General features: G+C 53.5%; 2 protein-coding genes across 2 annotated transcripts; both read right to left on the bottom strand.

The window, feature by feature from the left end:
• Positions 1 to 185: 185 nt before the first annotated feature.
• LOC135451439 (small ubiquitin-related modifier 3-like) lies at positions 186 to 3426 on the bottom strand. The gene is made up of 4 exons (XM_064720613.1): positions 3390 to 3426; positions 2966 to 3106; positions 1606 to 1677; positions 186 to 1300 (listed from the first exon to the last, which is right to left on the bottom strand). The coding sequence occupies exons 1-4, from the start codon at positions 3408 to 3410 to the stop codon at positions 1238 to 1240; spliced, it is 297 nt and encodes a 98-aa protein (XP_064576683.1). The 5' UTR covers positions 3411 to 3426; the 3' UTR covers positions 186 to 1237.
• Positions 3427 to 11181: 7755 nt separating this feature from the next.
• On the bottom strand, positions 11182 to 20643 carry PTTG1IP (PTTG1 interacting protein). The gene is made up of 7 exons (XM_064721205.1): positions 20543 to 20643; positions 18035 to 18087; positions 16663 to 16771; positions 13979 to 14084; positions 13810 to 13875; positions 13385 to 13431; positions 11182 to 11945 (listed from the first exon to the last, which is right to left on the bottom strand). Exons 1-7 carry the CDS (start codon positions 20619 to 20621, stop codon positions 11902 to 11904), a joined length of 504 nt encoding a protein of 167 aa, XP_064577275.1. The 5' UTR covers positions 20622 to 20643; the 3' UTR covers positions 11182 to 11901.
• Between the last annotated feature and the right edge of the window lie 591 nt (positions 20644 to 21234).

The raw sequence follows: 21234 nt of genomic DNA, 5'->3' as shown, positions 1-21234 counted from the left end.
AATATGCTGAAATCTGCCTTTCCAGCCAGATTTCAGCAAGCAGGAGCACAGCTAATGTGAACAAATGTAAAGAGAAAAGGCTGGGGATGATTCCATGGAGCAGCAGGACAGCCTCAGTCAAAATTCCTCAAAACGGGCTTCCTGGAGCCCAAAACACCACACAAATAATTAAACCTCAGCAAGGCTGGAGGGGCCGGACAGCAATTTATTTCACGACACTTAAATGTCTCTCCTCGCTTACTAGCTCTTCTGCACAGTTTGGTGACATTAAAAGGTATTTCCCCCTCTCATTTACAAAGTTTATATACAAAAAAAAGAGGTATTAAAAAGAAATCTGAGGCCACGGACTTCCAGTGCCCACAGAGACTCAAAGTTAAGGGAGCTGGGCAAAGGGAGCGATGCTGCCCAGCCCTCAGCAAACAGCTGCAATTTCAGTGATGGGATTTTTATCACCTTGCACAACAAAAAATCACAGCTACTCTATCACAAGCATTAAGTTTTTGGACCAGCTGCCCTGCTGCTACCTCCAGCTCTGCAATAGTGCAGGACAAAAAAAAAAACCATTTCTGCATTAAAAAAGTATATTTTGGCCTACTTTATCATAATATGAAAAACCACATGTAAACCTGAAGTATTTAAACCCTATCCTAAGCATTGTATTGTGTTCTAGCCCCAGTCAAGGGCAGGATGCTGCCCAAGGGATTGAATGAATTTGTAACATGAGCTAAAAACTTTAAACCTGTATCTGTGTCCCTTCTCTCACGCACATCTTACAAGGAAACTTTTACACTCACACTTAGCATGAAAATACATTGAACTATTTATATAGTTTGAATTAAAACAGGGATAAAACCAACCAGAGACAGGAAAGAACACTCAGTGTCCCAACACATGGATGAATGCTTAGGCCACAAGTTTAAAGAGAGAAAAAAAAGAGATAATACAAACAGTATTTTTTTAAAAAAGGCTAACAACAGAGAGACAACACATATTACTTAATCTGAATTTTAAATGGTGAAATTCAGACACAGCTCAATCCCTGCAGATACTATTTTGACTTGTGCACACAGAACGTCAAAGACAACAAGCAACTTTGGTAAATATCCTGAGAAGTTTCAAAGAACCCTGTGTGATTGGCATGTTCATCTGTTCCCTAATAAAACAGCAAATCCAAGGAGAGATGAGAGAGCAGGGAGTGATGAGGATCCTCAAACTGTTCTCCAAAAGATGCTGTGTCTTAGCATCCTCCTCCTGTCTGCTGCTGGTACACTTCGATCGTGTCGTTGTGTTCCATCTCCAGCTGTGGGAGTAACACAGGAATTATTTTAACATCTTAAAAACATAGAAATGATAAGTAATACAGAAAACTTGAAAAACACATGCTGACAAAAGCACGTGGCTCTCTGCTCTGAATCAGCATTTCAGGAATAACTTTAATTAACTAAGACATGAAACACTTTCCATCAGTCATCCTGCACGAATTTGTTGGAACATGCTAAACTCACAGCAACTATTTCAGGATCATTTTGATTTCAAGCCCCTTTGATCACCACTCAGACACCTGAATATCTGTGTAGCAATTTGCAGTAAGAGTGTTTTTCATACCTGTGCAGGTGTGTCTGCTTCTTTAATGGGCTTTCCATCAAACAGGAACATAATGTACCTCATTGACAAGCCCTGCAAGTTCAAAGTTACAGATGAGAAACCACACTTGATTTCTGAATGCAGACTAAGTGTTCATGGATTTACTGTTAGAACATATGACAACAAAATTAACACTCAAAAGTCAAGGGGGATGACAGAAGATAGATTTAGGTTAGGTATTGGGAAGAAATTCTTCCCTGTGAGGGTGGCAAGGCCCTGGCACAGGGTGCCCAGAGCAGCTGTGGCTGCCCCTGGATCCCTGGAAGTGTCCAAGGCCAGGCTGGATGGGGCTTGGAGCAACCTGGGATAGTGGAAGGTGTCCCTGCCCATGGATGGGCTTTAAATTCCCTCCTAACCCCAAACCATTCAGTGATTCTCTGATTAAGATTTCACCATCAGGACACTGAGCACATTTGTCTTGCTGTCTACATTGAGGAAGGTCAAATGCTGGTAACTTTACATTGCCCTTAAAACCTGAGTTACCACACTACTGAATCCTGTTCTGACAGTGTTTAATCACATGAGGAAGTCTTTATTCCCTGCATCAGGGACTGAGGACCTTGCTCTGCCCTCTAAAATCCATGTGATTCACACTTGTGTCACACACAGGAATGCCAGAACTCCTGTACCTCTCCAAAACCCCAGATGTGTCAGGGTGCAGCAGGCACAGAGCAGGGCAGAGTGTAAAGTTTGAATAAGCAAAGAAAGGATCCTGCAAGTAACAAAGGACAAACAAAAGTCTGTTTGTCTGTTTCCAAAGCCATTCACATGCCGACCCTTTGCTCTGTGTAAAATCGGGAGCTCCAGGCTCAGGAACTGAGCTGTGGGATTCATCCTTCTGTTCAGTTCAGGATGGCACTAAGGAATAGCCTGTGACACCTGTGGGACACAGGTCACAACTGTGCAACAGGAGCAGGAGACACAGGAGGGGAGAAGAAAACAATGCATGAGGAAGCTGTGGCATAGAAGAATTAATTTTGTGCCGTTTTCCAAACAGAAAATGCACTCAAAGTTGATGAAGTTTTTGGAGATGAGGGTTAGTGCATTGTTTATGAGTCAGGATCAGAACTGGAGGAATTTTTGTAACTGTGTCATGGGACATTAGGGAGCATCTGAAGAGGAAGAGGCAGCTTCCATTCAGCATCCCAGCTCCTCATTCTCCCACACACCTGGACACCCTCAGCCTGCCCACAAGCATGTTCCACGATGCGGGCAGAGAAGCAGCGAGGGTTCCACCAACACGGGGACGCTTCCCCGGGGTATCGGAGCCCTTTGGGTCCGTGGGAGTCCGCACGGAGCCCGGGGCCGTGCCCTCGCCTACCTGTCGGAAGCAGTACGCCTGCATGAGCTTGCTCAGCGGAGTGTGCCGCTTGATTCTGAACTGCACCACGGAGCCGTCCTGCCCGGCAACTTTCAGTTCGATGTGCTCGTTCTCCGTTTTCGCACCTTCCTGGACGGAAAACTGCAGTATGCGGCGGGCTCAGAGCGCCGCTCGGGCCGGACAGCCCCCGCCACATCCCGCGGCGCCTCAGCCGCTCCTGCTGCCCCCGGCCGGGACACCTCGGCGGCCTCGCGCCACGGGCGAGGCGGAGCCGCACCACAGTCCCGCCCCTCCGGGACGAGGAGAGGCGGCCGCTCCTCGCTCTCTCCCTGCTGCCCGCTCCTCCCCTCCCGCCGGCTCCTCCCGTCCCGCCTTCCAGCCGCTCCCGTCCCGCCGGCTCCTCCGGCTGCACTCCCCGCCTCACCGGGGGCTTCTCCTCCGACATGGCGGGCGGCAGCGGGGGGATTGCGCTGGGGGCGTGGCCAACGGCCAAGGGGCGTGGCGGGGCCGCGTGCAGGCGCGTCCCCGATGAGGCGCAAGGGGGCGCTGTGCTCCGGAGCGGGGAGCGGCGTGAGGGGAGCGCCCGGGACGCCCCAAAACATCCTCGGGACACCCCGAAACAGCCCCGGGACACCCTCAGAACACCCCGAAACAGCCTCTGGACACTCCAAAACAGCCCCTGGACACCCCCGGGACCGCACCTTCCCGGTCGCACGGCAGCTCCTGTGTGAGGGGAAACAGGGGACGAGAAGCCTTCCATCAAAGCACCCAATGTCTCCAGTCCGGCCCAGACCGGTGCTGGCGTGTTCAGATCCCCCTTAAGGGGAGGAGAGGCAAGTTTGCCTCGATCCACAATTGAGGAAAGAATTAGATTCTAAACATACCCGAAAGCGAGATTAAAACACAAACGAGGTTAAATGTTGGGATCCAAAGCGATATTTCAACCTTTATTTTTTTCATAAAGAAAAGTGGGGATAGCCAAGAATACTTAAGTGAAGCAGAGGGGAGGTGTTACCACCATGGGTCCAGCGCTGCCTCACAGAGTGCAATGGGTCTTTAGCTTCTGAATTCCATCTGACAGCTGCCAGTGGAGACAGCTGGACCAGCACTGTGGGAGGGCACGAGCAGCCAGCAAAGACTCCCACACTTTGTAGATTTAGCAGCCGCAGTTTCTGTGGCACTTGCTTATTTGAGAGTGGCAATGTCATGTCCACCTCAAAGCAACAGCACGCCCGTGGGCAGATTCATGTTTGCTCCCTTAAAGCTGGTCGTTGGAATCCAGCTGAAATTTGCCTGATGTATCAAAAAGTTTATTGCTTGATTTTCTCATATATAAAGCTTTGCTGCTTGGTCGCCTGATGTATCAACTACAAGTTCTCTTCCTGACTTCAAACAGGGTTTATTTTCCAAAATAAAGCAGGAATTAAACTTTTTGCTAGAGGCAGAGAAAAACTTTAATTTTCAAACTTGAATCTTCGAAGAGGCAATGAAGAAAAATATCATTTACTTTTTACTCATTCACTACACAGGGCCGGGTGAGAGCAGGGCGGGAGTTTGGTGCTGACGGAGCTGCCCCTGAATGGAGGGGCAGAAAGGGATCCGGGCTTCTTCAGAGGAAACCCCCTAAATATGAGATCCATCCCAGCCAAGTCCATTTCCTCCCGCAGGCAGTGCCCTTGAGCCGGTGGCCAAGGCTGCCTCCTCCAGCCCTAGGGGTGTTGTGGGGCCAGGAGAGAGGAGGAGGATCTGCCCCAAACCTCAGCCTCTGTCCTCACCCCGGCCGTGAGGAAAGCGGATGCTAGTCCCTTCAGAATATGCTCAGAGTCTTAAAGGATTTTCCCTTTTCCATTCCCTTTCCCGGATATATCCCCTTAGAGATGAGCAAAGCGGCACATAATCAAGCAAGAATGGCCCCTGTTGGGGTCTTAGGAGCTGGATTTTTTTGTTTTTCTCTCGAGGAATTTTCCCCAATACGTGTTGCCAGGATACAGTAATGACTGGATACTTAAGAGAGACGAAAGAAGTTGTCAGCTCAGGGGAAGGGTGCACCTGGCTAAGTTCTCTCTACCTGAGGTTTCCCGTGGAGGGCAGAGATACCTCGAGATTTGGACTGGGGAAACGGCGTTGGGTCCGGCCTGTCTTTACTGCGCTCAATATTCGGAGGGGAGAGAGCTGCAGTCGCTGTGGGGAGAATTCATCGCCACTGTGGGCTTCTGCCTTCTGCTGCCTTTCTTCTACCGTAAGTGGAGCTCTGCTGTTGCATTGGGACCCCATTAACACCCTACCTCACTAAAGAAGGGGCTTTTCACCATCTGCCTGGCTGCCTCAGGGGAAAACCCTGGGACGCCGAGACCGCCTTTCCCTGTCGCCGCCGCTTCTTCAGCACTGCTCCGAGCATTCCCTGCATTATAGCTCTTCGTTCTCTGCCTGCCGAGACGCCCTGTGGTTCCCACTACAGCTGTGGAGTTTGATAAATCTCATTTACCACCATGGATTGTAAAGCAAGCCTTCCTTCCGTCCCTGCCCGTCACGGTAGAGCCACCATTAATTACCGCGCGCTCCCCGAGCTGGCACCGGAGCGCCCCCTGCAGGCGCGGGGCAATCACAGCACCCGCCCTGCCCTGCCCGCCGGGAGCCAGCAGCGCCCCTGCCGGCCGTGCCCGGAACTGCAGCGCAGGGGGAAGTACCCACGGCCGAGAGAGGCTGACACTGCTTCTGTTTGGGGCTGCTGTAGTTATTGCTGTTTGTTTCCCTTATTAATGTTTGTTTGACTTGTTATGCATTCGTGGCATTCACCCTAATCATTGTGTGTACTTGTATTAACTGTTATAGTTGTTGCAGCACTTTGGGCTGGAAAATGAAGTATTGGGACTTGCCTAAAAGAGACAGTCTCTGTAAAAGGGTGTACTTGATAAATAACACAGAGACTAGAAATTTTCAGTTGCCTTGAAGTTACTGAATAGAGCTTTAAGGCTAACTAGCGAAAAAGATTAAAGGTGTGCATAAAGGAGGTATGTAGCTGGGACCAGTGAAGAAAAAGATAGAGGACTACAGAGGAGTTTTTTTTGCAAATTACATAACAAAAAACAATAGTGCATCCCCAAAGAAAAAGTTCAAAAAAGGTATATTGAGTAATATTGAAGCATTCAGTGAATATCACCACCAGACCCCCCCCCTTTAGATGACCTCCAGGACCAAAAAAGGACTTCCAGTAAAAGGCGAATGCATCAAATTAGTTCTAGGGAAATGGTGTTTGCGTATTAGCTGGGAGGTACATTGTAATGAATATGTATGATCAGGATGGAATAAATACCCTGTTGTGAACTTTCACCACACACATCAGATTAAAGGAGATACACTTCTGTGTGTCCAGCGCTAATAAAGAATGCTGCTTTCTAACACTTCAAATTGAATAAAAAAAAGTTTATTTCAGAGCGAACATCCTAACAAACATCCGAACATCCTAACAAACATCCTAACAAACATCCTAACAAACATCCTAACAAACATCCTAATATCCTAATATCCTAATCTCCTAATATCCTAATCTCCTAATATCAACATCCTACTCTATCCCCAAGTTTCTAAAACTATATGCTTTCCCTCCCACAGCTCCCACTCTCCTAGTCTTGAAGCAATGTGCAAACAACAGGCAGAAGAAATCAGACGAGGCCCTTCTCATCATCCTGGTTTTCAGTTCGGACGGGCCATGGACGATCCACATCAAATCAGATCACACGAGGTTGCGGTACTGGTTGTCCCCTGCGGCCATAGCTTGAATTCCCCTCGGTGGCCGCTGTCCCAGCCCGTTTCTTCGCAGGTCATCCAGCTCTCTCCGGGGACGCTGGCGGGGCACAGGGCTCGGGGCCCTGTCCCCATCGGCCAGTCTGCGGCGCCGGCCGCCTCCGGGAGCCGCATCCTCCTGCGCCTCCTGCTGCTGCCGCTGGCGCCAGCGCACCACGAAGGGATGGAGGCGGCGGCGGGGCCGGCGCGGGGCCAGCCCGGCCCGGCTCTCCTGGCCCTGCAGCACGCGGATGCCCCCGATGGGCCCTTGGCAGGTCGGGCAGGTGGCGGCGGCGTCGGGCCCGGCCTGGGACTGGATGCAGGCGTGGCAGAACACGTGTCCGCAGGGCTCCACGGCAGCAGCGGGGCTCTGCAGGAAATCCACGCAGATGCGGCACACCCGCACGGCTCGGGGCGCGGGGGGCTCCTCCCTGACCTCTGCCATTGCTGCTCCCGGGCTCGATTGCTCTCAGCCGCTGGCAGGACTCGAAGGCTTGGCTTCCACTGGGGGCACTCGGAGGCTCCTCAACCTCTCGTGGGACTCAGAGGCTCCTCAGTCACTGAGAACACTCAGAGGCTCCTCAGTCACTGGCAGCACTTGTAGGCTCCTCAGTCACTGGGAGCACTCAGGTTCCTCGGTCACTGGCAGGACTCAGAGGTTCCTCAGTCACTGGAAGGACTTGGAGGTTCCTCTTCACTCACTGGCAGGACTCAGATGGTTGTCTTCACTCACTGGAGTAATTCAGAGGTTCCTCGGTCACTGGCAGGACTCAGAGGCTCCTCACTCACTGGAGTAACTTGGAGGTTCCTTGGTCACTGGAAGGACTCAGAGGCTCCTCACTCACTGGAGTAACTTGGAGGTTCCTCGGTCACTGGCAGGACTCGAAGGCTCCTCGGACACTGAAGTAACTCGAAGGTTCCTTGGTCACTGGAGTAACTCGAAGGCTCCTTGGTCACTGGAGTAACTCGAAGGCTCCTCGGTCACTGGAGTAACTCGAAGGCTCCTCGGTCACTGGCAGGACTCGAAGGCTCCTCGGTCACTGAAGTAACTCGAAGGTTCCTTGGTCACTGGAGTAACTCGAAGGCTCCTCGGTCACTGGAGTAACTCGAAGGCTCCTCGGTCACTGGAGTAACTCAGAGGTTCCTCGGTCACTGGAGTAACTCAGAGGTTCCTCGGTCACTGGAGTAACTCGAAGGTTCCTCGGTCACTGGAGTAACTCAGAGGTTCCTCACTCACTGGAGTAACTTGGAGGCTCCTTGGTCACTGGCAGCACTTGGAGGTTCCTCCTCAGTAACGGCAGACTTGGAGGTTCCTCACTCACTGGCAGGACTTGGAGGCTCCTCAGCCACTGGCAGCACTCAGGTTCCTCGGTCACTGACAGCACACAGAAGATGCCCACACGCTGGTAGCACAGAGGCTCCTCAGATGCTGGCAGCGCTTGGAAGCTCCTCAGCTGCTCTGGGTCACAGCCTGAGTGTGCTGGCACTACCCAACGCTGGTGGTTATAGTTACGCAGGTGGTGTCACAATGACCATGAGTGACATGGCCTGACATCACAGGGCACTGAGGGACACACCCAGGAGCTCCCCCATCCACAGAGACAGATCCTGTGGCACACAGCCCACCTGGCAGTGGGCTGCACACCTCAGTGTGTGCCCAGATCCCTTCCAGGCGGTCCCTGCTGGTTTCCATGCCATGTGCTGGGGCCTGGGGCTGAACCTCCCCAGGGAGAGGACTCTGCTCAGCCCCTGGTTGAACTTCAGGAGGTTCCATCAGCCCATTTCTCCAGCCGGTTGAGAAATGTGGGACCACAAGACCTGTTGAGGTCCTTATGGGTGCACAAGTCACCCACTGGCATCTCAGCAGCTCCTCCCATTGCAGGAAATCCAGCAAACTTGCTGAGGGTGCCCTGGGCCCCGTTATTCAGGCCACTATCAAGAAGGAAGAGGAGCGGTCCCAGTACTGATGCCTGGGCTACACGGATGATGATCAGCCTCTATCTCAGCTTCATGCTGCTGATCAACACCCTCAAAATAAAAACGAGTATCAGCAGTTAAAATCACTTCCTCACAGGGCAGAGTTTATTTGCAAAGTTCTGCCTCTCCCAAGCCTCCTGCTTTCTCCAAACTCATGAGAAATATCTGGCTGATAATTTATAAGCCCGAGTGAGCATTTTCCCCTTCAAATACAGCAGCTCTGGAATACAGCGTAGGATCTGTTGAGTCTTTTGCCTGTTCCACCACTTTTCCTGAAATATATCTGGTATTTTCCTGAAAATACCATTGTAGCACTACACACTGACACCACCTCTTGGAATCATTTTGTGCCCTTTGCAAAGAGACTGGGGTTGTTTGGCACAGACTCTCCAGCACCAGGCACCTCCAGGGCCCTGTTTCTACCAGAGGATTTTGACCTGAGTGGTCTGCTGCCACCATAGCCCCGCTGTGGATGGAATGGAAGAGGCTGTGATGACAGCAGGCCACCCCAGCACAGTTACCCACCTGCAGCTGGGCAGCCTGTGCTCACGGCTCAGTCTGTCCCTGGGGTTTCACCTCCCAGAGTGTTGGCTGTTTGTCCCACCTTTCCTATCACATGGCTGGAATTGGCCTAGTGCCACCTTTTTGTGGCTTTATGTGCAGGGCTGTGGGACTCTCCTTGGGCTCAAAGCCAAGCTCTCTGTTAGATCTCATTAACCCCTTCTTTCCAAGTTCCCTTGTGCATCCTCCTGGTACCCACTGCAGGTGGTGGGGCACTGTCCCACTCCTCAGCTGTGGTGTCCCCATCACCATCTGCTTCCCCATCCCACTCAGGACAGCTTTCCATCATGGCAGCCTTGCAAAGGACCAGTTTCCTCATGAAATGTCCTTTTAGCTGCCAGGCTCCACTCTCAGTTACACTCCCAGACCTGAGTGGCACCTTGGCCACCCAAGAACACAGCTTCACCTCCCCACCATGGCCCAGCCAAGCCAAAGGGTTCACCAGCTTTTCAGTGCCTCAGCCACATGATCCCTGCACACAGCAACCTTCACAGGAGGAATTAGAAACATCAGGAGTAGCTCCATGCCAGGCTATGTGAGGCAGCCCCTGGAAGGAGGATGCTGGAGCTCAGGATGAGAACAGAGGACACAATGCCTCTGTCCAGGGACACTGGGTGCTGCCCTGGCAGCATGGCATGGCCTCTGCTTGTCCCCAGGGCATGGCCACATTCCATCCACCATCCATCCTGGCTCCCAGCAGGTCTCTCTGCTGCCCTGGCTCAGCAGAGGAGGACAGAGCCAGTCCTGTGGGGTTTCATGAACAGGAACTTACTTGCAGGGGTCCCCCATCCCTGATAGGTTTGGACACATCACCCCTTAGTGCTGGGAGCAGGGCCAGGGGGAGCACTCAGGGAACACAAAATTAATTTACTGGTCCCAGTCCCAGGGCAGGAGGGGGACAGGAGCCTCGTGCAGGGGAAAGGCAGCTCAAAAGGTTTTAGCACCAGCTGTCCCTGGGTGTTGGTGCCTCTCAAACAAAGCCCCCACAGCTTTCCCTGTACCTTTGATTAGCAGAGACACCACGGGCCCTTTGGGCCAGGACAACCAGGACCCCTGTCAGCACTTTCCCTTCTCTTTACTTGGCTCCACAGTCCATCCTCCACGCCCAGGGGGATTCCAGCCAAACGGGGATCTCTTCGGATCATCACCTCCCACCTCCCGGCACCGCCCCCGGCTCCTGCCGGCAGCACCGAGCGCAGCCCCTGCCCGGGCACAGGGTGGGAGAGCAGCCAGCAGAGAGCCTGGCAGGGCCAGTCCCTTTGTTCCTCCCACCCCAGCCTCTTCTGGCATAGCCAGGGACAATCTGGATCAAAAGTCACCCACAAGTCCTGCCCTTGTGGCATGCTAACAGCAGCCAGGGCTCCCGGTCCTTATGCTGATCCCCACAAGCCCGGCCCTGCACAGGGAGAGTTTGATCCCAGCCCATGGCAGTCCCCCCACGGGCAGCTTTCCCCAGCCCAGACTCTCCCATCCTGCCCAGCCTCACACGGGGCTGTGGGTGCTGCATGGGCAGCTCCAGAGCAGCAGCTCCATCCTCCTCCCCAGCCCAGCTCCCTTGCACTGCTGGGGCTGCAGGCTGAGCCCCCAGCCCCCCCACGTACACAGGGGCTCTCTCCTAGAGATGGCAGGGACAAAAGGCCAAACTCCTGCCAGAACACCCAGCTCCTTCCTCAGAGAGCAGCCTTGCTTCCATCCCCAGCTCTTCCTAACACCTGAACATCTCTGGGAACTGACTCCTCCTTTCAAACCCAGCAGGAGCCCAAGGCAGCCTTGCTTCTTCCTCCCCCAGCTACCCCCAATGAGTCAGAGCCACATACCAGTGACAACTCCATCTGCCACTACTCCCAACCTGTGCCTGCTGTGGAAGCAGAATTAAACTCTTTCAGACCAGAACAGTAATTGAATCAGTTTAATATACAGTCAGCAAATTGTAAATGCACTTGAAACTTACAGTATTGCTAACAGATGTGGCCATTGAGCCCAAGACCACCTTTCTAGAAAGGCACAGAGAGGTAGGAAAGGTGGGGCATTCCCCAGATTAGTTGCAAGTGAGAAGGTGCACATAGGCCCTTCCTCCTGGAAGCACCAGATCACCAGAAACTTGTGCTCTTTGAGAGGACTGCTAATGTGCTGGGATAAGTGCAGGCACCTGGAGTGACAGCCAAAGCCTCCTGCTGACCCTTATGTCAGGAAACTCTTGCTGGCTTTTGCATATACTAGAAGAAAAAAGAAAGGGAGGGCAGAGCAGAAGAGCCTAGCTCTGTGTGCATGAAGTGTTCTTGGTGAGGCAGGAGTGAGGGAGGTGTGACATTGCTTTTGCCCTTGGCTGGGACAAGGACTGTTCTGTGCATTGCTTTGGACACCACAACCACCCTGGGGTGAGTGAGGAGAAATGCTCCATCCTCCAGTATTGCCACCATGGCTTCTTGCACCAGCAGGGCAAGAGCAAAGCTCTGGCCAGACCAAGCACCTGGAGTGGGGACAATGGTGTCACCAAGGATTTGGGTCATCTCCTGTGGCAGTTGAAGTGGCACCATGGTGGTGGGGGGAAGCTGGAGACTTTTGGCTCTGCAGAAGGCACTGTTCACCAGGGTGGGTGCGTGTGTCTGGAGATGCTAATTCTCAAATTTTGCATAAGGGTTCTCTTCCTTGAACAGGCCTAGAAGAGAGGAGACATTTGTTCAGACAGCAGCTCCCACAGTGGTCACAGCCAGCAAGAAAACCAGTTCTGGGAAACAACTCTGTCATTTAAGCCTCCTCAAGCCTCCCAGCTGTAATTCTCCCAGAATGCCTGCTCTTACTTGAGCAGTGCCCACAGTCAGCACTGTTTCACTCTCCCTTTCTCTACAAGTGGAGACACCCATTGAGAAGCTTGACTGATGGCAAGCTCCTCTCCCAGGCAGTCCATGCACAGTCCAGGTAAAGCAGCCTGCCTGATCTTCCAGAGTGCTCCCTCTGCACACCCCTTCTGTCAGAATGGACTTACAAGCAGACTCCCAAATTAAATTAGAACTCTTCTTAGACTTGCTTCCCTGCTCCTGCATTGAGACTGGGAAGCAGCAAGGCAGGGTATGGGGCTGGAATTTGGGCTAGCAACAAGCCATGTGCCATGCTGTTTGCTGCTTTCCCAGCTCAACACTTCTGAAGAACAGCCACAAAGGACAAGACTGCAAACTCTGGGGTCAAGCTGCAGCCAGACAGCCTTGGCATGGCAAGACAGGCCCAGAGCACAGCTCTTCCACGGGAAGATGCTTCCCATCCAAGAGCTCTTTCAGGCACAGCTTTGCCTGCTCTTTCTTCCCCAAAGGAGCCTGCCCATCCAGGCCCTGGGATCTCCTGCCTAACCTGGACCTGCTGCAGGCAGAGAAAAGATCTCTAGTTTTCCCTACAGTCCCCCCAAAGCCAGAGACCACCAAGTGCAGCATGCATGAGCCCAACTGCCCCACAGGCAGACACTGGCAGAGCCCCTGGCAGCCCCAGAGGGTAGGCTGTCCCATGCACAGAGCAACTGGCTGTTCCTTGCTTCCTTCCAAGCTGATTTTCCCCTGGCCCAGGTCCTTGGGACCCACCTGAGGGACAGCCCAGCCCCAGGAGCGAGGCTATGCACTCCTATCCCCAGGGGACTGAGACACCACTGCTGGCACAGAGGACCAGAGGGACTGGGGTGGGATTGGTGCCTGCTCTGTGCTCCTGCAGCTGTGGCCATTCTGATTCCTACCTGCCCCCACAGCCCAGGCTGCTGGCTCACCACAGGCCTACTGGAGGGCTGTGCCTGAAGGGTAACAGCATTATGATGGTGCTGTGTCTGCCAGCTTCTGCTTCTCCCCTCCAGTCAAGCTCCATCAGCTTCTCCCACATGTAGGACACATTCTGGGGAACATTATACACTTCCTCTTCCCTGCCCAGGGAAAATAGCCCTGTGTGGGCTCACACACCACGAGCCCAGCATCTCTACACTTATTCTGAGCCAAAAGAAGCAGGGACCATGTTTTCCCTGCTGGCCAGGTCTCATTTACAGCTGTGACCACGGCAAGGAGCACAGTTATAGAGGCTGCTTCATCTACAGCTTAGTTTGAATCACTCATGTCAGCACTGTACCGTATTTCCTTCGGATTTCATCATGCCGTGATTTCATCTCTGCTCTCCTGCGAGAGGCAAACAGAAAAGCCATGAGTCAGTAATTGCTGGTACAAAAGGGAACAAAAAGAGCCAGAGCTTGCTTATTCCCAACCAAGAGAGCTCCAGGCTGGCAGGTTTGCTCAGCCTCCCACCTCAGGGAGGCTCTAGGGACCACCAGAGCCCACATGTCAGCAGCCCTTAGGGAGCTGCATACACAAGACTTGTGATGCTACATCCACGAGTCACCCCAGCATGACATTCCTAATGAGGCTCATGTGTGAGCTAGGGCTGAAGCAGCCGCTGACTGCATGTGTTGAGCCCCATGTGCCTCCTGGCATGACATTTGATGGCACAGACAGGAGCCAAATCATCCTGCAGCCTCAGGGCCTGTGGTACAAACTCACCTCTCCTCCTGACGCACCCGCCGCTTCTCCCGCTCCCTGGCTGCTCTCTCGTCATCCTTGTCTGGCCTGGGAGACAAAAAAGCCCTTTAGTGCTCTCAGCACTCAGTTCTGCAGCAGCACATGGCTGCATCTGAGCTGCCCCACAGTCAGAGGACCCCCCAATACTTGCTTTTTGCTCTTTTTCTTGCAACAGCAGCAGCAGCAACAGACCCCCAACATGATCAGAAGTGTTCCTCCCACCACGGACATTGCAATGATCAGGGCTTCAAAGTTCACTGAAGGATTTGACAAAAACGTGTTTAGCACACACAGACACAGCTGCCTGGGGTTACAATGTAGGATCACAGGATCATTAATGTTGGGAAAGCACTCAAAGATCATCAAGTTCAACTGTTCCCCCAGCACTGCCAGGTCTTCCAGTAAACCATGTCCCCAAGTGCAACAGCTCTGTGTTTTTTGAATCCTTCCAGGGATGGTGGCTCTACCACTGCCCTGGGCAGCCTGTTCCACTGTCTGACCACCCTCTGAGTAAAGAATCTTTTCCTTACTATCCAACCTAAACCTCCCCTGGTGCAACTCGAGGCCATTTCCTCTTATCTACAGCCATTTTCTCTTGAACATACAGCTTCAGTCACTGGGCTGTAGTAGATATGCAACCACCTGGGAAAGCAAATGGACATTGTTAGCTGTAGATAACAATATAGATATACCAATGCAGATATAGCAAGTGTTGGTACCCACAAATAAACACCAGCTGAGCACATGTCCCTGCTAGCAGGAGTGCTCAGTTACTGGCTGTGAAGAAAGGCAAGGACAAATGCACTCAGGTCAAACTCCTCTGGCAGAAACAGGAGCAAAACTATCTTAATCACTAATCCAGGCAAAAAGTAACCATCAAGGGAAAACACCCAACAACTGAAGGCTTCAGGGTTAAGGAAGGATCTCTGACAGGGTGGAATTGCTGTCCATGTGAGCCAGCCTCAGAAGTCATCTCTGATGAGATGAGCACTTAAAGGTGTCTCAAGTCCTTGGGCAAGGGATAAACTGAAACAAAATCTGTTGGGATTTATCAGCTTGGGGGCAGCAGTGCTGCTCAGGCAGCTGAGGGCCAAGTCCTGCTTTCTGCACTGACTGCCACGTCTCCCCAGGGCTGGGGGGCTCTGCTTGCCCCCACACACAACAAAACCTGCTGGAACATGGTGAGGCAGCAGCCACGAGCCCTGCTCCCTGCTCATCCTGCTCAGCTCCTGCAGCAATGGCAGCAGAGACACCAGCCAAAAATGACACGTCTAGATGCCAAGGATTTCAGGCAACAACACAGAGGACTTTATTCCAAGCATGGTTCAGGCTGTTCAGAGACTTGTGCCTGTGGAAATATTTGTTTAGGAGCCACTTTGTACACAACAGCCAGGCTACAGAAATCTCAGTGCACCTGAACTTGCTCAGAGCACTTTTGAAGGTCATTCAGTCCAACTCTCTGCCATGGGCAGGGACATCTTTCACTAGACCAGGCTGCTCACAGTCTGACCTTGAATGTTTCCAGGGATGGGGCATTCACCATCTCTCTGGACAGCCTGTGCCAGTGCCTCATCACCCTCATTGTAAGAGACTTCTTCCTTTTATCTGCTCTCAATAGATCCTCTTTTAGGTACTCCAGCCCGAGCTGACTCCACCACTGAAGTGGTTTTCAAAGCCTGCAGCAGTTTCAGTGCTTCTGAAACCCTTTTGGGGTTTCAGGATGAGCCTGGGGTTCAGCTCCCCCCTTCCCACACAGAGAGATCTCTGCAGAGCACCAGGCACTCCTCCAGCTGATGACAGAGGCTAAGTCACACACACCAAAAATGCAGAATCACACAAGAGCTAATCTCCCACAGGACTAATCTCCTCATAGCAAGTTTTGCAAGCCAAGGAATGTGATCTTCTATAATGAAACCTTTTGTGACGCTACTTACATCAAAACTAGTATTTCAAGGTCTTACAGAAGTTTCAGAAAAGCATACCACAGGGCTCACAAAGAGGAGATTCTTCCTCCACCAGCAGAAGAGCAGTGTGAACTCTTGTGGGCAGACAGGAGAGCTCAGCCTCGAGCACAAGAGATGACAGGCAACAGCAATTCAGCTCCAGGCTCCTCATCAAGGGGGTGGGTGAGAGCAACCAGCCCCCAGCTTGTTTCCTTCCTGCTCCAGCCCCCAAAAGCTGGCTCCTGTCTGAGCATGAATTTGGACTAAGCTTGGTCTAAACAAGGCACCAAATTCTCCAGAAATCCTTCAGAAAACGGAGCAGGAGGGAGGAGAGGCAGCTGTCCACCAGAAAAAGCTCCCAGAGGAGACCTGCATGTGCAGGGGTGGTTTTAGAGGAGGTTTTTTCTCAAGTGGGTAAGAGCTGAGCAGGACTGTGGTACACTCAGCACTAGAAGCACACACAGGTTCCCAGAGAAGTCACCACACCTCTGGTTCCAGGAGCCCACGTGGGACAGCAGCCACATGAAGAGGTTGCACAGAGTGACATGGCAGCTGCAGGGGAGAGATCTTCTGGGATTCAGCCACCAGCAAGGGCTGCACAGGCCCACAGAGAACCTTCCACTGCTGCTCCCAGGCGCCAGCCACGTCTGGAGCCTCCATCACACCACAGCAGAAGGGATGCATTTTGGAGCAGCTAAATCCTCACGGGTCCTACTTGCCAGAAGGCAGGAACTGCTCATACTCTGCTTCCCCACCCACGCTCCAGCAAGTTTGCAGAACCTTGACTGCCTTCAGCCTGTCACTGCTGCACTGGCAGAGAGATGGGAGGCAGGGGAACCTCCCACAGCAGCAGGCAGGCACTCCCACAGTCACAGCCCCGGCTGGCACTTACCCCAGCAGACTCCCCAGCGAGCAGAGCGCAGCTCACACAGGTCAGCCGGGGGGAGGATCCTCCTGACAGGGTACTCCATGCACCTCCTGCTGCTGGCACACCACAGGCACTAGGAGACAGGGAGCAGGCAGCACAGAGTTACTGCTGCGCTGCCAGTGGCCCACAGCACAGGCTGGCTCACCAGGTACCACCCAGCAGACACAGAGTGCTCAGGAGTAAGAGCTGTGACAGCACAGATCACACCAGGAGAGGGGAGTGCAGAGTAAAGATGCTGAGAATCCTTCTCCTGCCTTAGAATTAGCTGGAAGGGACTCATAAAGATCACTGAGCCAACTACTGGCCCTGCTCAGGACAGCCTTAAGAATCCCACCATTAATAACACAGATCCTTTACATTTATTTTTGGGATAAGAAGAAAGCCTTTCAGACACTTTACACACACAAAGCTGATGAGCAGGAGAGGTGTGCATGTGCCCAGCTGTTACAGACATCTTTTATGAAAAATCTTTTCTTTAGGATTTTTCCTCCTGAGAAGCTGAGAGGCCTCAGGAACAAAATGTAAACAATGGTTATCTGCTGCTGTGGAATGCAACTGGTAGAACTTTAATTGGCCCGTGTTGGTTGTTTCTAATTAATGGCCAATCACAGTTGGCTAGCTCAGACTCTCTGTCTGAGCCACAAGCCTTTGTTATCATTCTTTCTTTTTCTATTCTTAGCTAGCCTTCTGATGAAATCCTTTCTTCTATTCTTTTAGTATAGTTTTAATATAATATATATCATAAAATAATAAATCAAGCCTTCTGAAACATGGAGTCAGATCCTCATCTCTTCCCTCATCCTCAGACCCCTGTGAACACCGTCACACCCAGCCACCACCAGACCATCTGCAGCGCTTTGCACGCTCCTCTCCTGGTGGCACGAGCCCCAAACCCAGCATTCAGAAGGGTTTGGTCAAACTGGTTCTGGCCACATCAGCTGCAAGATCTGACTCAAGTTCAAGTTAGCTGATATCTGTGATAAGGCAGCAGGGACTGGCAGGACACCAGTACACATCCTGCACCCACCCAGTGCCACAGCCCAGTTGCTGCAGGGGAACTTGACCAGCCAGCCCAGCCCAGCCCACTCAGTCCTTTCCCCAAGCCCATCCACCAGGAAGCAGCTCGGCAATTCCATTACTCTAATCTAAAAGCACACAACAAAACCCACCCAGTTTCTAGCAACCTCTTTCCAGAGCACCAGAGAGGGATTGCCCTCTCACCCTCATAGGTGGGTGGAATTTGCAGCATGTCTGGGACAAGGGACCAGCCCTGCTTCCAGGAAGGAAACTCTTTCAGGTGTGGTGAGAGGTTGGGAGTCTCACTGCTGCTACTCACAGTGACATTTTTCAGGCATTCTTCACAGCTCCTGTTCGTATACTGGCGACAATCTGCAGGAAGGAAAAAAAGAAAGACACCTCAGGACTTTGAAGAGCTTCAGTGCTTTAAAACCCTGGGCTCCTCCACACCTGCTCCTGCCCACCACTGGAGCTGCTGCAAGAGCCACCAGCTTCAGCACGTGCTCCATGTCACGGTGGGAAGCCCAAATGCAAGGCAAGTTCTGCCTTGCTCTGCTGACAAAGCCCTAAACTATGAGTTCCTCTCTTTGGTTGTATTTCCTCAAAAGCCTGAGGATCAGCTGTGACAGTAGGGCAGCCAGGAGACACAGCTAGAGTCGGTCTGGAGGGACCCTGTGAGGATGAGGGCAAGCACTGGGTGGGTGATACAGTCCTGTGGCACCAGATGATGGAGCAGCTCAGGCAAACAACCCGAGACACAGAAGTTGCTACCAGGAGAAGTAGAGGAGCACACAGAGCTACAGATCCTGAGGAGGCCTGCTGCTGCACATGAGGGCTGTGCCCTACCCCAGCCAGGTCATCCAAATCCTCCTTCAGCAGGACACAGTCCAGGCAATGGGAGCAGTACTGCAGCCAAAATCTGTGCTCATGTCCAGAACCTGTTTCCAACCCCAGCTCTTTCCAGACCCCAGTTCTGCAGACACAGGTGGCTCTCAGGACCAGAGCCACCATGGATGAAGGCATCCAGCTGGGCAGGGGAATGGATAAAGTCTGAACACAGGACAATCTGGCCCCATTCTGAGCTTAGCTTCAGCTCCCAGCAGTGCTCCTGGAAAATGTCTTCCTACAGGATATTCACCTGCAATTCATTGGTGTGTTTCTCCAGATCTGCAGGAAGGGTGCTTTGCCAAGCCCTCAAGAATGAGCCGTTTAAAACTGACTCCTGCTCAAGAGTCTAAGCAGCAGCCTGTTTGACAGTGGTTTAAAAGGAAAACTCAATTTGCCTGACCACTCACTGCTGGCTGAAGGATCATTGCTTTGCAGTGTCGTAATCAGGAAAAAATCAATCCCAGAGGTGCTTGTTTTCCACTCTCACAATCAGCAAAGCTGGATTTTCTCCCTCCAGCTGGCAGGAACCCTCAGCTATGACCCACTGTCAGCAGTCACATGCTCTGTATAGCCTTCCAAACAACTGGGCAATTGATTAACATAGCTCAGATAAGGGTGTTTACACACCAGAGAGGCTGAGATTGCAGGTTTTAAACACTCTGAAGCTGCATCTTCTCCAGCCTCAGTTGAAGAAATAGGGAAGCACAGCAGTGCCTCTGCTGCTCCAGGACTGTTCTCTACCAGGTGTCACAAAACACCTTCCCACAGCACAGGAGGCCAGTGGTGGCCAAAAGCAGAACTTGTGGTTTTAAATAGGCTTTCCTTTCCCCCAGGATATCCCCTCTCCCTAGCTTGGGGCATCATCCTACAAGTCATTAAGTCAAAGGCAGCGAATTACAGCTGTTTGGGAATGGGCTGCTTCGAGGACAGCACAGCCCTTCAGGATTTGGTTTGTGCCAATGTCCCATGTCAGGTGAGCAGAGAGCTCCCACGGCATGGCACAGGAAGCACTGCACTCCTCAGGGACAGAGACACAACAGCAGCTCTTGCTGTGCTGGAACCCCCCTGGGTAATGCTTTTGACAGCTAGCTACAGGAGGAGTGAAGTGAATGGAGAACAGCTCCTGGCTTGGAAGAGGGGGCAGAATTCTTAGGACACACTGAAGGCAGTCATCCCCACCCTCTGCTACAGCTTCTACACCTGGAGCAGCACCTCTGGGAGCTCTGCTCCATCCCCAGCCACTAAGGAGGAGCAGCTGGACACCCACATATCAAACACGATCTGTCACAAACCACCCTGTCGACAACACTCCTGTCAACCCATCATGACAATCCACCCATTCACCTTTTCCTGGTCTGAGGCTGCCCAGCCACTGTCCCCCACCTTCCACAGGGCCATCAGCAGGAGCCTGGCTGTCCCGTGGTCAGGACAGGTAAGCAGCTCTCTCACCTGAGCTGCTATCATCACTGAATCATGGAATCATAAAATGGTTTGGGTAGGAAGGGCTTTAAGCCCACCATGGGCAGGGACACCTTCCACTATCCCAGGCTGCTCCCAGCCCCGTCCAACCCGGCCTCGGACACTGCAGGGATGGGGCAGCCACAGCTCCCGGGGCATGGAAGTTCCACTGCAGTAGAAGCCGGAAAAGCGGCGAGCAAAGCACCACTTGCAGCACCCACCCAACTTTCCCCACCTCGACGGGACACACCGGGCTCACTGGATCCCACCCGGCGGAACTGTCCCGAGGGACACGGCCATCCCTCCCAGCCCTCACTGCCCACAGCCCCTGACCAGCGGCCACCCGCCCCGCTGCTGCCGGCCTGCTTCCCGCCCGGACACCCACAGAGCCGGGCTCCAAAGCCGCTGCCCGCCCTGGATTTTGGGGTGCTGTGCGCGGAGAGCCCCCCAGCCGCACGGCGGGGCCGCGGTCACCGCTTACCTCCGGCCGCCTCCTGCGCGGCCACGGCGGCGGGCAGCAGGGCCAGGGCCAGCGCGCAGAGCGGCAGCGCCGGGGCCATGGCGGAGCGGGCCGGCACCGGGGGCGGCCCCGCCGCTATGTAGGGAGGGCCGGCCGGGGGCGGGCCGGGGGCGGCCCCGCGGGGCGGTGAGGGCCGGGGGCGGCGGCCGGAGCAGCTGTCACGGGCGGAGAGAGCCCCGGGGCTCCTGGAACCCACCGAGACCCTGCTGGCCTTTACCCTTACCGGGGACCCGCCGGCCGTTACCGAGACCCCGCCGACCCTTACCCTTACCGGAACCTGCCGGCCCTTACCGGGACCCCTCAGCCCTTGTCTTTGCCCTTACCGGGATCCCACTGGCCCTTACCGGGACCCGCCGGCCCTTACCCTTACTGGGGACCCGCGACCCTTACCGGAACCCCACCGGCCCTTGCCCTTATCGGGACCCCACGGCCCTTGCCCTTCCCGCCTGCCTTGCCCTTACCGGGACCCGCGACCCTTACCGGGGACCTCGCCGGCCCTTACCGGGACCCCTCGGCCCTTGCCCTTGCCCTTACCGGGACCCACCGGCCCCGCGGCCTCCCGCAGGAGGGGGCCAGACCCCCGCGGGAGGAGGAGCGGGACAGAACCGGCTTTTCCACCAGCTCCCCGGTTAATCTCCCCGGGAAACCCACCC

The sequence above is a fragment of the Zonotrichia leucophrys genome, chromosome 9 (genome assembly GCF_028769735.1).
Source record: "Zonotrichia leucophrys gambelii isolate GWCS_2022_RI chromosome 9, RI_Zleu_2.0, whole genome shotgun sequence".
Taxonomy (NCBI): domain Eukaryota; kingdom Metazoa; phylum Chordata; class Aves; order Passeriformes; family Passerellidae; genus Zonotrichia; species Zonotrichia leucophrys.
This window is presented reverse-complemented; position numbering and strand designations above follow the sequence as displayed.